Source organism: Bombina bombina, unplaced genomic scaffold, assembly GCF_027579735.1.
Source record: "Bombina bombina isolate aBomBom1 unplaced genomic scaffold, aBomBom1.pri scaffold_816, whole genome shotgun sequence".
NCBI classification, from domain to species: Eukaryota; Metazoa; Chordata; class Amphibia; order Anura; family Bombinatoridae; genus Bombina; species Bombina bombina.
The window spans coordinates 130,023-151,769 of NW_026512172.1; the positions used below are offsets into that span (position 1 = coordinate 130,023).

The 21,747-nt window shown below is 40.4% G+C and overlaps 1 protein-coding gene across 2 annotated transcripts in view; it reads left to right on the forward strand.

Annotated features, from left to right (window-relative positions):
* Positions 1-411: 411 nt before the first annotated feature.
* Positions 412-21,747, forward strand: part of LOC128644159 (USP6 N-terminal-like protein) — a 36,556-nt gene continuing 15,220 nt past the window's right edge. For both annotated transcript variants that reach the window (XR_008399938.1, XM_053696865.1), the window contains exons 1-3: positions 412-523; positions 1,648-1,742; positions 2,178-2,243. Coding sequence is in view for 1 of the 2 variants with exons in the window: in XM_053696865.1 (XP_053552840.1) it covers positions 424-523; positions 1,648-1,742; positions 2,178-2,243 (261 nt within the window). In the remaining variant the exon portion in view is untranslated. The remainder of the gene's footprint in view (positions 524-1,647; positions 1,743-2,177; positions 2,244-21,747) is intronic.

Below are 21,747 nucleotides of genomic sequence, written 5' to 3' on the forward strand. Positions count from 1 at the left end.
ATATCACCGGCACATTAACCACACTCATCCTTATCACACACCCTACTGAAGTCTTACGTTGTTGTGTTTTCGTGGCCTTGTGTAAAACATCAGGTCTAATAGAACAATTTGCGGTGCTATCTAGGACGAAATAAGAAGCCGCACTGAAATAAATGTAAAATGTTTATTGAAAAAAATGTGTGCAAATGAATCTCATTTCTACAATTGTTTGACTTCATGATAGCTAAATATAAAGTTTGTTGTATAAGTTACTTTGCTCCCAATTAGCGGTAACTCTTTAAAATATTTTTACTTTGGCTTTCATAGAAGCTGCTACGTACATTGCCTTATAGCCAATGGGTTAATCATGGGTTCTGTGCCTTAACCATTGGTATTTCTGTTGCATTTTGCTTCCCTTTGCAGGAAGTCAGCTACTGCCAGGGGATGAGTCAGATTGCGGCGGTGCTGCTTATGTATCTGAATGAAGAGGATGCTTTCTGGGCACTGGCCCAGCTGCTGACCAATCAGAGGCATGCAATGCACGGTAAGTAATTGCTGGTTACTAGTAGGTATCATTAAAGGGCACTTGATTATTATACCATGCTCTGAACATATCAGATTTTACCTATTACATATGAAACCACAGACCAGTATGATTAAGGGGTTAATGTCCCTGAAACGTCGCTGTTACATATGATTCCAGAATAAAGATTTTCAATTTTATAGTGCTGGTGACTTTCTGGTTTTTACAGACCAGTATGTAGGTGTCACATTTTTAGTATATAAGGTGCACCAGCTTATAAGATGCAGCATGATTTAAAATAGTTCTAAGATCTCTTGTTCCCTTCTCCCTTTCTGCCTCCTCTCTTAAAATTATTTTAGCTTTATAGTATTACACCTGTGGTTATATCTAGGGAGCAGGACTGTGGCAATGGTTTAGACTAGAGTTATGGCAAGTCACAGCCAGGGTAATGAATAGGACCATGGTTTGATCTTGAGATTTGTAATATAGTTACAACTAGGACTAATATTATGACTAGAATTAAGACCATGGCTTTGTTTAGGGGATAGGCTTACAATTTTGGGTAATGGCTATTGTTATGACTAGGATTTTTGTTAGGAATAGGGTTACAGATAAGCTTATGTCAAGTGTACAGCATTTCCTCTAGATATTTTGTAGTGGTCACATGACCCTGATGCTATCATACAGTGGTCACATGACCCTGGTGCTATCATACAGTGGTCACATAACCCTGATGCTATCATACAGTGGTCACATGACCCTGATGCTATCATACAGTGGTCACATGACCCTGGTGCTATCATACAGTGGTCACATAACCCTGATGCTATCATACAGTGGTCACATGACCCTGATGCTATCATACAGTGGTCACATAACCCTGATGCTATCATACAGTGATCACATGACCCTGATGCTATCATACAGTGGTCACATGACCCTGATGCAATCATACAGTGGTCACATGACCCTCATGCTATCATACAGTGGTCACATGACCCTCATGCTATCATACAATGGATTCTCTTGGTATAATATGGTGATATAAACTGACAAAAAATAGTTTGTCCTACTTTCTCTGAGCAATATTTTTTCAGATATTTGCATATTTTATTTCTAATAAACTGTTTGTCTTCTATCTGAAGGGTTCTTTATTCCTGGTTTCCCAAAACTCCAGCGGTTTCAGAGTCACCACGAACAGATTCTCAGCAAGGTGTTTCCGAAACTAAAGAAGCATATGGTAAAACCCTGTAGTGTAATGTTTTTATATTTATGTGTTTACGTAAATGTATAAATGGTTAGTTAATAAAAGCACAACGCTTGGAGACGATATGATCCAGTGCACAGAACGGTTATACAAATATGGAGGAGAAAGTTGGCAGAAAATAGATATATTTTACAAATAATGATTGAATTATTATTGATACTCATTTTATCAACCTCAGAAGAATGAAGGCTGAACTAGCCGTGCCCAGATTAGAACATGGGCCAATGGGGTTTGAACACATAATCCAGCTGCTCAATTATCCAAAAATGTTTTTATTTTCTTTACTTCTTAAACTCATAAAAATAAAAATATTTACCCAGCAAGAATTATTGTAGCTACTGATAATGGGTAGTGATCTGCAAATAATAAGTAGTCCAGGAGATAACTTCTATGTGTTATGTGCTGTAGGACAAAGAAGACATGTCTACTGGGATCTATACCACCAAATGGTTCCTGCAATGCTTCTTAGATCGGGTAAGCACCAACAAATGCATAACACTTATGTATCGCTCACACATCAAGTTCATGTGAGGCAAATTCATAAATAACCCAATTTTTTCTTACTAAATACTAAAAAGTACAAAAAAATAAATAAATCTAAAATAAAAACAAGGAAAATAATCTTGAAAATATACATGTACAAAATCTAAAATAATATTCAAAACTAAAAAAACTAAAATAAGCATAAAAATAAAAAAGTACAACTACAAAAAAGAGTAGAGTGTTCACATTATGAGGAGCGTAATTTAAAAAACATCTTCATTCTTTATCGCCTTATTTTATTTTAATGCACCTTATTAGAGATTGTGTGGTTCACTTGTTTTTTTATTAAAGATGAACAACATTTTAAAAGAACTAACATTGAAAAAGGACAAATACTAAAAAGAGTATAAATACTAAAATAATCTTTAAAACTATAAAAAAATGCAAATGCTAAAAAAATGTAAAAATTTTTCAAATTTAAAAAACAAAATGTTCAAAAGTATAAGAGTAGAATCCTCCAAACTAAAAAATACAATAATCAAAACTACACAAACCTCAAAACTTATAATAATAATAATAATATTCAAAACCCCAGTACAAAGAGTAAAATAACCTAAATTTTTTTTAAAAAAAATAAGTACAAAATTAAAAATATTTTTTTTTTTTTTTTTTTTTTTTTTTTTTAGAATCAAAGATTTTTATTGAGGAATACCAGATATACAAGGGTAACATTCAATAAACATTATACATAGAATTGAAACACGTCACCTCTGAGGTTTTGTCCAACCAGAAATCTCTAGCATAATAGGAAGTAATCACAATCTGGCATTACCTCTTTTTCGTTTTGTTTCCTATGTTACAACACAGAAAGAAGAAAGGTACCATTCACAGTTTAAATATCCAAATCAACTTGTATATCCTATAGTATGGTAGACTGAATACAATATAAAGATGTATTTGGATTCTATGTAAATAAAAAAGGGATATAAGAAAGACTTATAATTATGTATTAACAATTGCAGATAAACACCGCTTATTTGTCCACTTACAGTAAGGGTGAACAGTAGCTAAAGGTAAGGGCGGGGGGCGGAGCCCTAAATTATATTGGAGCTAACGAGTTTCCCAGGTTATTATCATGATGTCTGCTCTCTAGAAGAATACTTAAGTGGAACCCTGATAAAAGTCCCTGGGCCTTTGTGTATATATATATAAAAAAAAAAATACGATTATATTCTGGATCAGTTACTCTCAGAAAGGGGTATTAGGATGTATGCACTATGAGATATAGGACAAATGATAGCATACATGGTATAAGATGAGATATATAGGGGGCTTCTAGATGAGCTCCTCTCCAGGGGAGATGCCACCTAAGGGCGATGAGGGGAAAGGGAGTTGGGGTATGACCCGCAGGCAACCAGTACCGGCGGGAAAGGGAGGAGAGGAGCCTAGCAATAATAAATGATGTGCTCTAGTAATGAGGTGGTACTGTGTCTGAAGCTACATATCTACTATATCAGGGTTTGTCGGGTATGACAACTATGCATATTTTAAGACCTATTAAAGCCATAGCAAACTGTATCGGCCGCTGACAGTCCACTCGTTCATCATAGGTAGATAGTGCAGGGAACCCCAAAGGATAACCATAATGAAATATATATAGAAGAATAGTCTTAACTGATTCCCAGGGATCAAACATCTCTTCATGAATGACAGTATCAGACATCACACATCGACCCTATTCTCCAAGCGTATACAGTTTTGACATTAACCTTATAATTAAACAGACACTACCTAAACAAAAACAATACATTGGAAATGTTAACTCCCTATTCCCCTGCTCGCGCAGAGAGAAAATGGAACCATGCCTGCTGTGAAGAATCTCTATATGGCAACCTGCAATGGACTAGAAAATAAATACACATCCTTATTTATAGCTTTATGCATAGGCATACATAATATACCTCATGAACATTTCTAAGTGAACCAGGGAGGTTGAGATTCAGTATATTGGCTACCTTGTATAGAGCAGTTCACTACTTCAGCCTTACAGCGTCACATAAATGGGTTTCCCAAACTAAGGTCCTAAAAAGGGGGGGGGGGCTGTATAGAAGCTGAAGCACACAAATAAGGGTGCAGATGTATGGGTATTGAAATTAAGGAAATAGCTGCATTCACTGGAGAGAGTGGGAAAAGATTTGGCTTTCTCATATGTGGCGTAGGTACTGTGAATAAGGCTATTATACAAATTAATATATAGCATTGCTGTATTATCAATTTAACTTAAGTAAAGAGAGTTGCTGAACTAAGTAAACATGTACAAGCAACCGATAACAGTGGATTGGGATAATATAGAACAAACACAACATGAAAATACCTCGTTGGGCACATGAGATAGAATGTATTTCCCCATTGATTAAGGATGACTGGTATCATAGAGGTGGGATGTCATATATATAACTGTAGGAGGTACAGAAATTATACTTCTACCTACTTATATAGTAGTGACTTTCTAGGTAGATAAGACCCTGGGTTACTTAGTATCCTCAATGGAAAAAGGTCCTCTAGACACTATAAATGGTAGAAGTACTGGCTCAGGTGTACAGTAAAACAGTGCTAATAACATCTAACTATAGGCTGATTGACTGTCTCAAACTGCCCTCCAAACACATCCATATAAGAAAATATTTAGTGTGGGGGAGCGAAAAGGAGCAGCCTGTCAGGTATTGAAAATAATAACTGAGAACCATGTCCTACAAAACACTTTCTCAGAGAGTCATATTCAGTCTGTTGTATCAAACTGTAGAGTTTTCATATGCGACCGGGTCCCTGAGACTGCGAGCGACAAGTCTCTGCTGTTACTGAAAGTTATTGATTAGCCCGAAAGCGGCTATGTGTAGCTTAGCCGATACCTATCTTGTCATTCCTCCAGGAGCCTGAGTGTACTTCTACCATGACACACTCCAGTTCCCCAGAAATCCTCTCTGACGGGTTAGCCTGCCTTGGTTCTGTGAGGACTACAAACAGAAGATGGCACTGGGTTTCATTCTCTCTCCTCGGGAGCGGGGACTTGATACTTAACTGAGGAGGCAACCTAGCGTAGCGAATACCGAAGTGCTGGGCTACCATCAAATTCACTGAGCCACTGTGAACCCCCCCGCAGACATAGGAATCCTGTATGTCGGAGGTAAGGGCATAGGTAGCGGGGAGGCTAACCGGGCTACTTTCACCTATTAGCTGTGACTCGGGGATCGGCAATTCAGCATCTGACAATCCGCTGGTAAGTGCTGGGTCTCGTTCTCAGGACTCTGCTGATTTAAGTGTAAAGGGGTTACCATCTCTCTCCTCAGCACTCCTATCCCCGCAGAAGCGGGATCTCTAACCTCTTCCTGAGGAAAAGCCTTCTGTCCCGTAGTCCAGTCTGCTTCAGTAATGTTGAGCGCTGAGGAGTCAGCAGGCGGAATAGGAGAGAGCAAGACGCCATCTTGAAGGCTGCAGGGGCAGTGATATTCGGAGAAACAGCGTATAAGCTGGGCAAAGTGGAAATCCATTTTGTCGCTTAAACTTTTTAAAGATAGCAGTAGTGCAGCCTCCATTTCTCCTTTGCAATAGCTCGCAACAGTTGGTAGTGGTGGAGAATATTTCAGTGCTTCTGTAGCCACTGCGACGCCTGTCTGCCGAAAGTCCATGAAATTCAACTCCCAGCTGCAGGGAGTATAGGCCTTATGTAGAGAAGTTAATTTCGAGTCCATGTACTATTACATAGTTTGTACTGTCCCTTCTAGATATGTCCAGGAGGCCTTGTTATCTTCAAGTTAGGGTTTTAGAGTATCCCATTGAGCATTTTTGTCACCTTTCTTAGGCTTCTATTGCAGAGCTCTACAATTGTGTGGCCATGTTCATCGGCGGTTGGCTCTGCCCCCCTAAAAATATCTTTTAATAAAGAAAAAAAATAATCAAAAATGAAATCTCTTAAATTGGAACATTTGACAGCAATATTGAATAGTCACTTACTATGAGGTAAAATTACTGGTGGCACTAAGTAATCTTTTTCTAGCGGTGCTAGTGACTTAAAAGTATCCAGAATCATTAATACCAGTAGAAGCAATGAGTTTGCTCTTTTCATATATATTTCCTCTAAAACGCAGATTAAATGTACAGATGTTACATAGTTACTTAAAGGGACAGTCTAGTCAAAAATAAACTTTCATGATTCAGTTAGGGGCGGGCATGTAATTTTAAACAAATTTCCAATTTACTTTTATCATTAATTTTGCTTTGTTCTCTTGGTATTATTAGTTGAAAGCTAAACCTAGGTAGGCTCATATGGTAATTGCTAATCCCTTGAAGGCCGCCTCTTATCTGAATGCATTTTGACATTTTCCACAACTAGTTGGTGTTAGTTAATGTGTGCCATATAGATAACATTGTGCTCATGTATGTGGAGTTATGTATGAGTCCGCACTGACTGGCTAAATGCAACTCTGTCAAAAGAGCTGAGATTAGGGGGCAGTCTGCAGAGGCTTAAATACAAGGTAATCAGTGATAAAAAGTATATTAATATAAATGAGATAAGGGGCAGTTTGCAGAGGCTTATATACAAGGTAATCACAGAGGTAAAAAGTATATTAATATAACTGAGATAAGGAGCAGTCTGCAGAGGCTTATATACAAGGTAATCAGTGATAAAAAGTATATTAATATAAATGAGATAAGGGGCAGTTTGCAGAAGCTTAGATACAAGGTAATCACAGAGGTAAAAAGTATATTAATATAACTGAGATAAGGAGCAGTCTGCAGAGGCTTAGATACAGGGTAATCACAGGGGTAAAAAGTATATGAATATAACTGAGATAAGGGGCAGTCTGCAGAGGCTTAGATACAAGGTAATCACAGAGGTAAAACTGAGATAAGGGGACAGTTTGCAGAGGCTTAGATGCAGGGTAATCACAGAGGTAAAACTGAGATAAGGGGGCAGTCTGCAGAGACTTAGAAACTGGGTAATTACAGAGGTAAAACTGAGATAAGGGGGCAGTCTGCAGAGGCTTAGATACAGGGTAATCACAGAGATAAAACTGAGATAAGGGGGCGGTTTGCAGAGGCTTAAATACAGGGTAATCACAGAAGTAAAACTGAGATAAGGGGGCAGTCTGCAGAGACTTAGAAGCCGGATAATTACAGAGGTAAAACTGAGATAAGGGAGCAGTCTGCAGAGGCTTAGATACAGGGTAATCACAGAGGTAAAACTGAGATAAAGGGCAGTCTGCAGAGGCTTAGATACAGGGTAATCACAGAGGTAAAAAGTATATTAATATAACTGAGATAAGGGGCAGTCTGCAGAGGCTTAGATACAAGGTAAACACAGAGGTAAAACTGAGATAAGTAAGCAGTTTGCAGAGGCTTAGATACAAGGTAATCACAAAGGTAAAACTGAAATAAGGGGGCAGTCTGCAGAGGCTTAGATACAAGGTAATCACAGAGGTAAAACTGAGATAAGGGGGCAGTCTGCAGAGGCTTAGATACAGTGTAATCACAGAGGTAAAACTGAGATAAGGGGGCAGTCTGCAGAGGCTTAGATACAAGGTAATCACAGAGGTAAAACTGAGATAAGGGGCAGTCTGCAGAGGCTTAGATACAGTGTAATCACAGAGGTAAAACTGAGATAAGGGGGCAGTCTGCAGAGGCTTAGATACAAGGTAATCACAGAGGTAAAACTGAGATAAGGGGCAGTCTGCAGAGGCTTAGATACAAGGTAATCACAGAGGTAAAACTAAGATAAGGGGGCAGTCTGCAGAGGCTTAGATACAAGGTGATTACAGAGGTAAAACTGAGATAAGGGGGCAGTCTGCAGAGGCTTAGATACAAGGTAATCACAGAGGTAAAACTGAGATAAGGGGGCAGTCTGCAGAGGCTTAGATACAAGGTAATCACAGAGGTAAAACTGAGATAATAGGGCAGTCTGCAGAGACTTAGAAATCGGGTAATTACAGAGGTAAAACTGAGATAAGGGGGCAGTCTGCAGAGGCTTAGATACAAGGTAATCACAGAGGTAAAACTGAGATAAGGGGCAGTCTGCTAAGGCTTAGATACAAGGTAATCACAGAGGTAAAACTGAGATAAGGGGCAGTCTGCAGAGGCTTAGCTACAAGGTAATCACAGGGGTAAAAAGTATATTAATATAACTGAGATAAGGGGCAGTCTGCAGAGGCTTAGATACAAGGTAATCACAGAGGTAAAAAGTATATTAATATAACTGAGATAAGGAGCAGTCTGCAGAGGCTTAGATACAGGGTAATCACAGGGGTCAAAAGTATATTAATATAACTGAGATAAGGGGGCAGTCTGCAGAGGCTTAGATACAAGGTAATCACAGAGGTAAAACTGAGATAAGGGGCAGTCTGCTGAGGCTTAGCTACAAGGTAATCACAGAGGTAAAAAGTATATTAATATAACTGAGATAAGGGACAGTCTGCAGAGGCTTAGATACAAGGTAATCACAGAGGTAAAAAGTATATTAATATAACTGAGATAAGGGGCAGTTTGCAGAAGCTTAGATACAAGGTAATCACAGAGGTAAAAAGTATATTAATATAACTGAGATAAGGAGCAGTCTGCAGAGGCTTAGATACAGGGTAATCACAGGGGTAAAAAGAATATGAATATAACTGAGATAAGGGGCAGTCTGCAGAGGCTTAGATACAAGGTAATCACAGAGGTAAAACTGAGATAAGGGGCAGTCTGCAGAGGCTTAGATACAGAGGTAATCACAGAGGTAAAACTGAGATAAGGGGCAGTCTGCAGAGGCTTAGATACAGGGTAATCACAGAGATAAAACTGAGATAAGGGGACAGTTTGCAGAGGCTTAGATACAGAGGTAATCACAGAGGTAAAACTGAGATAAGGGGCAGTCTGCAGAGGCTTAGATACAAGGTAATCACAGAGGTAAAACTGAGATAAGGGGGCAGTCTGCAGAGGCTTATATACAAGGTAATCACAGAGGTAAAAAGTATATTAATATAACTGAGATAAGGGGCAGTCTGCAGAGGCTTAGATACAAGGTAATCACAGAGGTAAAACGTATATTAATATAACTGAGATAAGGGGCAGTCTGCAGAGGCTTAGATACAAGGTAATCACAGAGGTAAAACTGAGATAAGGGGCAGTCTGCAGAGGCTTATATACAAGGTAATCACATAGGTAAAACTGAGATAAGGGGGCAGTCTGCAGACGCTTAGATGCAGGGTAATCACAGAGGTAAAACTGAGATAAGGGGGCAGTCTGCAGAGACTTAGAAACCGGGTAATTACAGAGGTAAAACTGAGATAAGGGGGCAGTCTGCAGAGGCTTAGATACAGGGTAATCACAGAGGTAAAACTGAGATAAGGGGGCGGTTTGCAGAGGCTTAAATACAGGGTAATCACAGAAGTAAAACTGAGATAAGGGGGCAGTCTGCAGAGACTTAGAAGCCGGATAATTACAGAGGTAAAACTGAGATAAGGGAGCAGTCTGCAGAGGCTTAGATACAGGGTAATCACAGAGGTAAAACTGAGATAAAGGGCAGTCTGCAGAGGCTTAGATACAGGGTAATCACAGAGGTAAAAAGTATATTAATATAACTGAGATAAGGGGCAGTCTGCAGAGGCTTAGATACAAGGTAAACACAGAGGTAAAACTGAGATAAGTAAGCAGTTTGCAGAGGCTTAGATACAAGGTAATCACAAAGGTAAAACTGAAATAAGGGGGCAGTCTGCAGAGGCTTAGATACTAGGTAATCACAGAGGTAAAACTGAGATAAGGGGGCAGTCTACAGAGGCTTAGATACAAGGTAATCACAGAGGTAAAACTGAGATAAGGGGGCAGTCTGCAGAGGCTTAGATACAAGGTAATCACAGAGGTAAAACTGAGATAATAGGGCAGTCTGCAGAGACTTAGAAATCGGGTAATTACAGAGGTAAAACTGAGATAAGGGGGCAGTCTGCAGAGGCTTAGATACAAGGTAATCACAGAGGTAAAACTGAGATAAGGGGCAGTCTGCTGAGGCTTAGATACAAGGTAATCACAGAGGTAAAACTGAGATAAGGGGCAGTCTGCAGAGGCTTAGCTACAAGGTAATCACAGGGGTAAAAAGTATATTAATATAACTGAGATAAGGGGCAGTCTGCAGAGGCTTAGATACAAGGTAATCACAGAGGTAAAAAGTATATTAATATAACTGAGATAAGGAGCAGTCTGCAGAGGCTTAGATACAGGGTAACCACAGAGGTAAAAAGTATATTAATATAACTGAGATAAGGGGCAGTCTGCATAGGCTTAGATACAGAGGTAATCACAGAGGTAAAACTGAGATAAGGGGCAGTCTGCAGAGGCTTAGATACAAGGTAATCACAGAGGTAAAACTTAGATAAGGGGGCAGTCTGCAGAGACTTAGATGCAGGGTAATCACATAGGTAAAACTGAGATAAGGGGGCAGTCTGCAGAGGCTTAGATACAAGGTAATCACAGAGGTAAAAAGTATATTAATATAACTGAGATAAGGGGCAGTCTGCAGAGGCTTAGATACAAAGTAATCAGAGGTAAAACTGAGATAAGGGGCAGTCGGCAGAGGCTTATATACAAGGTAATCACATAGGTAAAACTGAGATAAGGGGGCAATCTGCAGACGCTTAGATGCAGGGTAATCACAGAGGTAAAACTAAGATAAGGGGGCAGTCTGCAGAGGCTTAGATACAGGGTAATCACAGAGGTAAAACTGAGATAAGGGGGCAGTCTGCAGAGGCTTAGATACAGGGTAATCGCAGAGGTAAAACTGAGATAAGGGGCAGTCTGCAGAGGCTTAGATACAGGGTAATCACAGAGGTAAAAAGTATATTAATATAACTGAGATAAGGGGCAGTCTGCAGAGGCTTAGATACAAGGTAATCACAGAGGTAAAACTGAGATAAGTAAGCAGTTTGCAGAGGCTTAGATACAGAGGTAATCACAGAGGTAAAACTGAGATAAGGGGCAGTCTGCAGAGGCTTAGATACAAGGTAATCACAGAGGTAAAACTGATATAAGGAGGCAGTCTGCAGAGGCTTAGATACAAGGTAATCACAGAGGTAAAACTGATATTAGGGGCAGTCTGCAGAGGCTTATATACAAGGTAATCACATATGTGCAGCTTCTGTGTGTTACTCTGGTTTATCAAGTCCATGTGCTGCTTCTGCGTGTTACTCTGGTTTATCAAGTCCATTTGCAGCTTCTGCGTGTTACTCTGGTTTATCAAGTCCATTTGCAGCTTCTGCGTGTTACTCTGGTTTATCAAGTCCATGTGCAGCTTCTGCGTGTTACTCTGGTTTATCAAGTCCATGTGCTGCTTCTGCGTGTTACTCTGGTTTATCAAGTCCATTTGCAGCTTCTGCGTGTTACTCTGGTTTATCAAGTCCATTTGCAGCTTCTGCGTGTTACTCTGGTTTATCAAGTCCATTTGCAGCTTCTGCGTGTTACTCTGGTTTATCAAGTCCATTTGCAGCTTCTGCGTGTTACTCTGGTTTATCAAGTCAATGTGCAGCTTCTGTGTGTTACTCTGGTTTATCAAGTCAATGTGCAGCTTCTGCGTGTTACTCTGGTTTATCAAGTCAATGTGCAGCTTCTGTGTGTTACTCAGGTTTATCAAGTCCATGTGCAGCTTCTGTGTGTTACTCTGGTTTATCAAGTCCATGTGCAGCTTCTGCGTGTTACTCTGGTTTATCAAGTCCATGTGCAGCTTCTGTGTGTTACATGGACTTGTTACATGGACTTGATAAACCAGAGTAACACGCAGAAGCTGCACATGGACTTGATAAACCAGAGTAACACGCAGAAGCTGCAAATGGACTTGATAAACCAGAGTAACACGCAGAAGCTGCACATGGACTGGTTTATCAAGTCCATGTGCAGCTTCTGCGTGTTACTCTGGTTTATCAAGTCCATGTGCAGCTTCTGCGTGTTACTCTGGTTTATCAAGTCCATGTGCAGCTTCTGCGTGTTACTCTGGTTTATCAAGTCCATGTGCAGCTTCTGCGTGTTACTCTGGTTTATCACGTCCATGTGGCCTCTCTCAGATAGATAGAATAAAGGTAATATACAGCTTCCCAGCATAAAACAAATGACATGCATTACAAACAAGGAGTTTGGTAAATGTGTGTTACAGCACCCTATGTGCTGTAGTGTGGATAAGATTGTTGGTATTCTGGGGTGATTGTTATTTATGTGATTCTAGCCCTACACTGGGCCCATTCATCCAGCATGTATTCATGTATATCTATTGTTCCCTTCTGTATGTGGTGGTATCTGTCCAGATGTATCAGTGTGTCTACCTGACGTGTCCAATCTGCTACAGTTGGGGCTTCTTGTAGCTACCATTTTTTGGGTATTAGGAGCTTTGCGCTGTTTATCATAATGAACATTAGGGCTTTAAGAACTGTATTCTGAATTTTGTGGAGAGAAAGGTAAAGAAGTGTTTTGGGGTCATTTGGGATAGTTTTTCCTACTGTTCTCGTGGTGTGTGTAAGGATCTCTATCCAAAATGTGTACAGTTTGGGGCAATCCCACCATATTTATGTGGGTGCACCATCTCCTCCGCATCCTCTACAACATTTCCCATTAGCTGTTTTCAATATGTGTTTAATCTGCTAGGGGTGAGGTACCTCCTAGAAAGGAATTTATAGCTAGATTACTGAACCCTAGCAGATATAGACGCCTTCTTGGTAGCCATGAATGCTGTCTGCTACTCCTGGAATGTGATGTCTGCATTTAGTTCCTTTTCCTATGCTTTCGTATACGTGGGGAGAGTGATTGCATCTACCTGTAGTAACAGTTTGTTAAGGATTGATATGGCATGTTTTGTGGGTGTGTTTTCCGTACACATAGAGTTTCAAAGAGTGTCAGCTCTCTAGTGAAGAGGCTTTTGTGGCAATGGGTGTTCAAGAAGTGAGTCAATTGAGCATAGGAGTACCAGTTTATATGCCTATTATAAAAGGTTCCCTGTATGTCTGTCAACGGTTTGAGTTTGTTGTCTTTTAGAGGGGCAAGAAGTATTCTATCCTTTATATGTGTCTTCTGGATATGTTGTGTTTCTTTGAGATTCCACGGCAGTGCGGGGTTGTTACATATAGGTGTCAAGGGGGAAAATGCAGTGGATATGCCCCTCGAAATGTTGAGGATCTTATCCCAATTAGCATAAAAGTCAGACAACAGCGGGTACAGCATAGCTGTTTTGTGTCTGTTTCACATGAAGCCAGGCCGTCATACCTGCGTTACCAGTTTCCAGTATATCACAGTCCAGTTGTACCCATTCTTTATGTGGGTCATTCTGACACCAATCTAATAACCTTTGTAGAGTGATTGCCTGCTTGTAAGCTGCAATATTGGGCACACCTAAACCTCCTTTTTCACTGGGAAGGTAGAGTGTGTGTTTAACAGCTCTAGGTTTAATATCTATCGATATGTATTGTTCTATGTGTGCTTGAAGCTTGGGTATGTAGTTTGTTGGGAGAGGTATGGGGGTTGTTTGCAATCTGGGTAGAATGTTCATTTTAACAACATTAATCCAACCCAGCCAAGAGATCGATTTGTTTTCCAGCTAGATATATCAGCCACTATGCTGTTTTCTAGAGTTTTATAATTGTTTTGAGGTTTGCCCGCCTGCTCAATTTTGTTCCATTTGCCTAAACACTGTTCTAAAGTCTAAGAACGGAGACAAGCCTGCTAATACTCATAGTGCTATTAGCCCTTCTGAGCCGTCTACTTCTCAGGAATTTGGGTCCCGAGAAATTACTACCCTTTCTACATTACCTGCTCCACATGCAGTTCCCCGCGGCTCAACTAATCCTGCATCTGGAGGGGGCCTTTTTTCCAGCGGACTTTACCGCACAGTTACAATCAGCGGTGTCTGTGGTCTTGAGTGCCCTACCTCGCTCTAACAAACGCAAGAGAAAGGTTAAACATAGTTTTCCTGACCTAGTCATCTAAATACCGGTCGGGTTTAGCTACTATATCCCAGCTATCCGAGGATGAGTTAACCTCTCTAGCTTCAGAGGGTGAATTTTCTGAGTCAGGGACTTCAGTTTCTAAACCTCCTTCAGCGAAGGAACCCTCCTTTAGATTTAAAATTGAGCTTCTGCGTTTTTTATTAAAGGAGGTTCTGTATACACTAGAGGTTCCAGAGGCTACTCTCCCTGAGGAACCTAAGATCCCTTAATTAGACAGAGTTTATGAAGATAGGAAGGTCCCTCTGACTTTTCCTGTACCAGTTAAGAAGGCAAACTTTATTAGTAAGGAATGGGAAAGAGTAGGAACCTCTTTTTCCCCCTAAGGTGGATGGCGCTATCTCTACACTGGCTAAGCATACTACTATCCCTCTGGAGGATAGTTCTTCTGTTTAGAGCCTATGGATAAGAAAATGGAAACTTTTCTGAGGAAGATTTTTCAACATACAGGGTTTTTATTTCAACCAGCTGCAGCTGTATCCGCGGTTGCTGGAGCAGCTACCTACTGGTGCAACACTCTGTTGGAGCTCATTGAGGTGGAGACTCCCCTCAAGGATAATCAGGAGAGAATTAAAGCACTGAGAATTTCTAACTCCTTCATCTGTGATCCGCTGGGCTCTCTGGTTGAAGTCTTGGTCTGTGGATATTATTTCTAAATCCAGAGTCCTTTCTCTTCCCTTCAAGGGGAAGATTTTATTCGGTCCAGGGCTGGACTCCATTATCTCCATGGTTAGCTGAGGGAAAGGTGCCTTCCTACCGCAGGATAATAAAAATAGGCCTAAGGGACAGCAGCTGTCTACTTTTCGTTGCTTTTGTGCTGACAAGTCACAACGACAGTAGTCCTCTTCCAAGTTCGAGCAGCCCAAGAGTACTCGGAAGCTGGCTCACTCTTGGAATAAGCCCAAACAGTCTAAGAAGCCAGAAGAAAACAAATCGGCATGAAGAGGCGGCCCCCGATACGGGATCGGATTGAGTAGGGGGCAGACTGTCTCTTTTTTCAGACGCTTGGTTCCAGGACGCACAGGACACTTGGGTTCTGGAGGTTGTTTCTCAAGGTCACAGAATAGGATTAAAGTCTCATCAGCCCAGGGGCAGATTCCTTCACTCCAGTCTGTATACAAGACCAGAAAAGAGGGATGCCTTCTTAGGTTGCATACAGGAACTCTCCTCTCTAGAAATAATTGTCCCAGTACCTACAGCAGAAAGAGGTTTTTTTTCAAACCTTTTCGTGGTTCCACGAAGGATGGAAATTTTCGTCCAATTCAGGACCTAAAGTGCCTAAACAAGTTTCTGAGTGTTCCCTCTTTCAAGGTGGAGACTAAATGGTCAATCCTTCCTCTGGTTCAGGAAGGACAGTTTATGACCACAATAGACCTGAAGTATGCACACCTTCATGTCCCAATTCACAGGGAACATTATCAGTACCTGAGGTTTGCTTTTCTGGACCAGCACTTGCAGTTCATAGCTGTTCCGTTTGGCCTAGCTACTGCTCCAAGGATATTTACAAAGGTTCTGGGGGCTCTTCTAGCCATTGCCAGAACTCGAGATATATTGCAGTAGCGCCTTACCTTGTCGATATCTTGGTACAGGCACCATCTTTTCGTCTAGCGGAAGAGCAATCAGGACCCTTCTCAATCTTCTTCGATCACATGGATGGAAGATAAACTTGGAAAAGAGTTCTCTTACTCCAAGTACAAGGGTGACTTTTCTGGGAACTATAATAGACTCCATATCCATGAGAATATTCCTCACAGATTAGAGATGTTGCAAGCTAGCTTCTGCATGTCTTGCCCTCCAGGCCTCCTCGAGACCCTCAGTGTATGGAGGTAATCGGACTCATGGTGTCCTGCATGGACATCATTCCTTTTGCCAGATTCCATCTCAGACCCTTACAACTATGCATGCTGAGACAATGTAACGGCGACCATTTAGATCTGTCTCAACAGATTGTGCTGGACAGCCTATCGAGACACTTGCTCCCCTGGTGTCTAGATCATCTATCCCAAGACACATGCTTTTTGAGACCAACCTACACGTCCTGGGAGATTGTGACTACGGACGAAAGCCTTTCCGGCTGGGGAGCCGTTTGGGGTGCCAAGAAGGCACAAGATCTGTGGACTCAGGAGGAGTCCTCCCTTCCGATCAATATTTTGGCACTCCAGGCAATCTTCAATGCCTTGAAGGCTTGGCCCCTTCTGGGTTCGTCTCAGTTTATCAGATTCTAATCAGACAATATAACCTTGGTTGCCTATATTAACCATCAGGGGGGAACAAGAAGTTCCTTGGCAATGAGAGAAGTATCTCAGACACTAGAGTGGGCAAAAACTCACAAATGTACGCTGTCAGCGATCCACATTCCGGGTGTGGACAACTGGGAAGCGGACTTCCTTAGTAGGCAACCCTTTCACCCAGGGGAATGGTCTCTTCACCCCGAGGTGTTTGCAGAGATATGCAGCGAGTGGGGGACGCCAGAGATAGATCTCATGGCATCCTGCCTCAATACCAAGCTACCCTGGTTCAGATTGTGGTCGAGGGATCATCAGGCGGAACTGATAGATGCCCTATCAGTACCATGGAGGTTCAGACTCATATATCTTTATTCTCCATTACCGCTTCTATCTCGTGTGGTGGCTTGCATCAAGCAGGAGCGAGCATCTGTGATTCTGATTGCTCCGTCGTGGTCGTGAAGGACTCTCCTCAGTGGAGGTTACCTTGTTGCAGAGATCTGCTGATACAGGGTCTCTTCGTTCATCAAACTCTAGATTCTCTGAGGCTGACTGCGTGGAGATTGAAAGCTTAGTCTTAGCCAAGAGAGGGTTCTCTGAGAGTATAATCAACACTTTGTTTCATGCTTGTAAGCCAGTTACACGTCATATCTACCATAAAGTGTGGAGGACTTAATTGTACTGGTGTGAAGAGCATTGCTTTTCCTGGCATAAGGTCAAGGTTGACAGAATTTTATATTTTCTCCAGGATAGACTGGAGAAGGGTTTATATGCTAGTTCCCTGAAGGGACAGATATTGGCCCTGTCGGTGTTACTGCACAAAAGATTGTCTGAGCTTCCGGATGTGCAGTCCTTTGTTAAGGCTCTGGCTAGGATCAGACCTGTGTTTAGATCTGGGGCTCCACCTTGGAGACTCAATCTTGTTCTTAGTGTTTTGCAGCAGGCTCCGTTTGAGCCTATGCATACTGTTGACATTAAATTGTTATCTTGGAAGGTTCTTTTTTTGTTGGCTATTGCCTCTGCGGGCAGAGTTTCTGAGATTTCTACTTTGCAATGTGATCCCCCTTATCTGTTTTTTCATGTGGATAAGGCGGTTTTAAGTTATAAATGGAGTTAAAAGAAAAAAATACTGATAAGGGGTAGTATATAGCAAAAACAAAGCATAGTTGTAGGTAAAGAACCACTTGAGAACCAGGATTACTACTCTTATATAAGGCACTTATTGCTAGTGTATATAGAAGGTTTTGTAAGCCTGTATAATAATGTCTAACGACAGAAGTTTGAATATATCGGTACAAAGGCTGTGTTGTCTCAATTAAGAAGGCGAGTATACATATATTGAATATAAGACACGTAAAGCTCATTTAATATGATAAATACACACAGCCTCTGTCTAGGAAAAAATCACACATTAAGTAAGTCTATATATGCACCTGAGAAGCAGACATGTTATCTCTATAATATAACCTATAAAAGGTTATACTGAGGTAATGTGACCATATATAGGGACCACTTTGTGAGAAAGTGGTGCTAGTGAAGTCCAGCAGAAAGACCCAAGTTCAGGTTAACATAGTTATTAGTTATGTAGTGGGGTGCTAGGGTGAGATAAATAGCGTACCCGCAAATGAAGCATGCCATGAGGGACAATAACCTCACCCCACTCCACATCTACGCAGGGACTCTAATGAACACAGTTTATCCGGTGGGAAGCACTCCCGACATATGGGCAATGAAGCCTGAAGAAGGGTGGCATTTCTCAAAGTCGCTATCTTCAGTAGCGCCCAGAAACCTTCCGTGGGGCTCACCATCTCTGACAGGAAGTCTCCCCAGTATGTGGATGGAGCGGTCTGAAAGTTAGGAGTGATCTCCGATATCTTCACTTTCGGCATCACAGTGAAGCCTGCCTTCCGGGTTAGCCAAAAGCTTACTGGACTATGCAAAGGAGCCATGATGAGGCTCCCCTCAGACCGGCTCGCTGTCCTTCTTACATCTCAGTGTATTCCAGAGCACAGCCTGGACCCGTGTCACATAGTTGGTATTGCCTGCAAGACTCTCCTGGGGGCTGGCCGCATCCCCCCGGTATGCCATAGACGGTGAGTATGTACAGGGTTCCAGCTGAGCTCCAGTAGTCCATCCTAGATGAACAGATTGGGTTACAGCTATCTCTTCCCGGCGATCTACCTTGTCCTCAGTCAGGGCATCTTGGTGTAACAGCTCACCATTATCTGCATTATCATTCAACCAGGTATAGGTCCATGGCGCAGGCTCTCTGTTTTCTATTTTCAGCAAAGGGTCCTCCGGGTCAGTCCCTTGTAATAGTGAGCTGCCAAAGTGATGTGACATTTGTAGTTATAGGTTAGCGAGAAGAGTGCATATCTCTTTGCAAATTTCCTCCTTATTTAGATTAGCTATATCACAGCTTAATACCCCGCGACACGGGGGGTGATGATTCTTGTTCTAGGCCGCCGCCTAAAGTCCCATCGGCACAGATCTAGGCAGGAAGGTCATAAATACAGTAATACTTATAAATATCTGTGCAGATTGAATCAAAGATTCTAATAGTAGTGCCTGTTGATAGGGATGTTTTAGGATTCAAAACATAATAGGCGGATTATTCTGTTCTCTTCCAGAGCCTCAGATAATGCAACCTATCGCGGCCGCTGCCTAGGCACGCCCCCCCCGTCAATTAGTATATTTTATTCCTGTGCATCTAAAAAGTCGCCACTTTAAAAACTGAGCAATTGGCTCATGATCATATTTACAGTGGAATGGAAACTGTGAATATGCCCATCTACGTCAGTCGCAAGCACGCAAGGGTTAATATGTGAGGTGGCTGAAGATGCGTGGGAGCAACAGCGTTTGGCTCCAGTGTTCATACTTAAATACCCTACCTACCTGTATGTATTTATTTATTTATAGTAGATGAGGTTGAAAAAAGACAGAAGTCCATCAAGTTCAACCTATACAAATCTTATTGTATCTAAAATAAAAGCTCCAGTTGATCTTCAATTAATCCCATTCAAAAGGTGACCATTCAACACAAGCAATCGTATCCCTGAATTGTGTTTCTAGCCAAAAATGTATCTAAACCATTTTTAAATGTATCTAAGGTATTGTCATTTACTTCCTGCTTAGGTAATGAGTTCCACAATTTAATTGTTCTTACAGTGAACAAAACGAGCTAAGTGAATATGAGCAAAAATAAATAAATATATCAATTTAGTTTACTAATTGGGTTTAAAAAAGTTACTAATTAGGAAAGTTATTTAGTCCCTTTAATATTGTATTAAAATATTACTTTTCCGCTGCAATTTCTTTCTATCCCTGGTGTTGCGCACTTGTGAATATTTCCAGCCAGAGAGAGAGAGAGAGAAAAGGTCTATGATTACGGCTGAAACGCGTTAGTTGGTTTGTTCCTTAAACATTGCTGTCTGAGAGGATCGTCACAGCACTTACTGGATTTTTATTTTATGAATGAAATAAAGTTTTGACTTATCTTTACCACTTTTTCTTTCTCACTCTCTATCGTATTCCAAATTGAAAAAGGGAAAGACGGAGAGAATATGATAATGAGATATAGAGTGAAATAGGTAGATAGATTTAGATAAATAGAGAGTTAGATAGAACGGTTATATTTTTAACATAAATAATGTAGCTTTATTGAATAATTCTGAATACATTTTTTTCTCTACTCTATATGGGCATCTCGATATAAAAGATGCCCAGTAAAGATAAACACAAAATAAAATTAACTGCAATAGATTTTTGTGTGTGCCAACCAAACCCGATAAACCAGTGGACATGTGCAGTCAAGAAAATTATATTTCAGACGGAATTTTTGTTCCGACTATTCAAGGAAATTCGTTTCCCCAAATTATTCAGTGGCTGCGCTATTCAGTAGTTGTTTTGTTTAAAATGAAATGAAAACTGAATTTTCGTTAAACCTTTACATTCGTTATCATTAAAACTAATGTAAATCTTTTAACGCTACAGGTGAAAAGTTTACCTTGTAACGGTAGCTACCTTTTCCCCCTTATAATACCTGAGAGAGAGGTTATTCTGACATCTAAATTCCAGGCACCAACCTCTAATATTATATAAGTAAAGATGCTCTCATATCTTATGAAGGATTTTCAGTACAATATACAGTATATAGACAAAGGCATGAGAGAATAAAGTATAAATATATAAATAAATATATTATTGTACAAATCTGCAGTATAATATTACAAAAAGGAAAATGTATTTTTCTAAATAAATAAAATGAAAATGTAAAAATATGAATCCAATGATGCACAGTTACAATAGTTTAATCATGCTGCTTATAAATAGATATTATACCTGACAGTCTGACAGCATCCTGGTTCAGATAATGTTTTCTGCCCCCCTTATAAGTTCAGGGAAGGGGTATTTATGCACGTTTAAACAACCCTCTGGCATTACAACAAACAAAGCAATCCTATAAGCGTGATCTAAAAGACAACATGTAGAATATTGGCGCCATTGAGCGTGGTCATAAGACATAAACAATAGCGTATCATTTTACTTGATTTCTTATTTATTTTATTTGAAACTATTATATTTATTAATTTATATCATAACAAAACATTACAATGAAATAAAATAATCCATTTATTAAAAAATGCAGTAAATCATTTTCCCTTTTATTTGCAATAACTACTTTACTGATAAACTCCCTGATAGCTAAACTAGATACCTTTATAAACATGAATAAATGATGCGCCTTTAGCACCCTGTAGCTACAATACTCACCTTAATGTGCTCTGGCGAGTGTGGCGAGCGCGCTAATGTAAGAATTAAATTATAAAAGTAGAGGAATTATTATTTTTTCGTTTTCTTTCTTTTCGTTGGATGAGTCATTCATATATTTGTTTTGTTAAAACAAAACAAAAATCAGATTTTCGTGACAAATGTGCTTTTGTCCGAAAACGAATGCACGTCTCTATAAATCAATATGGGTTTAGAACTGTTCAGTAAATGTTTGTAACTGCAAACAAATAAACCTACACATTCTCTTTGTTGTTGTTGTTGAACGTTGCTTTGCAGTTTGATAAGGGGCCCTGCTTCTGTGGGGTCAGTATCTCTGTAAGAATTAAAGGGACACTAAACCCAAATGTCTTCTTTAATGATTCAGATAGAGCAGCAATTTTAAGCAACGTTTTAATTTACTTCTATTATTAATTTTTCTTTGTTCTCTTGGTATCTTTATTTAAAAATCAGGAATGAAAAACTTAAAAGCCGGCC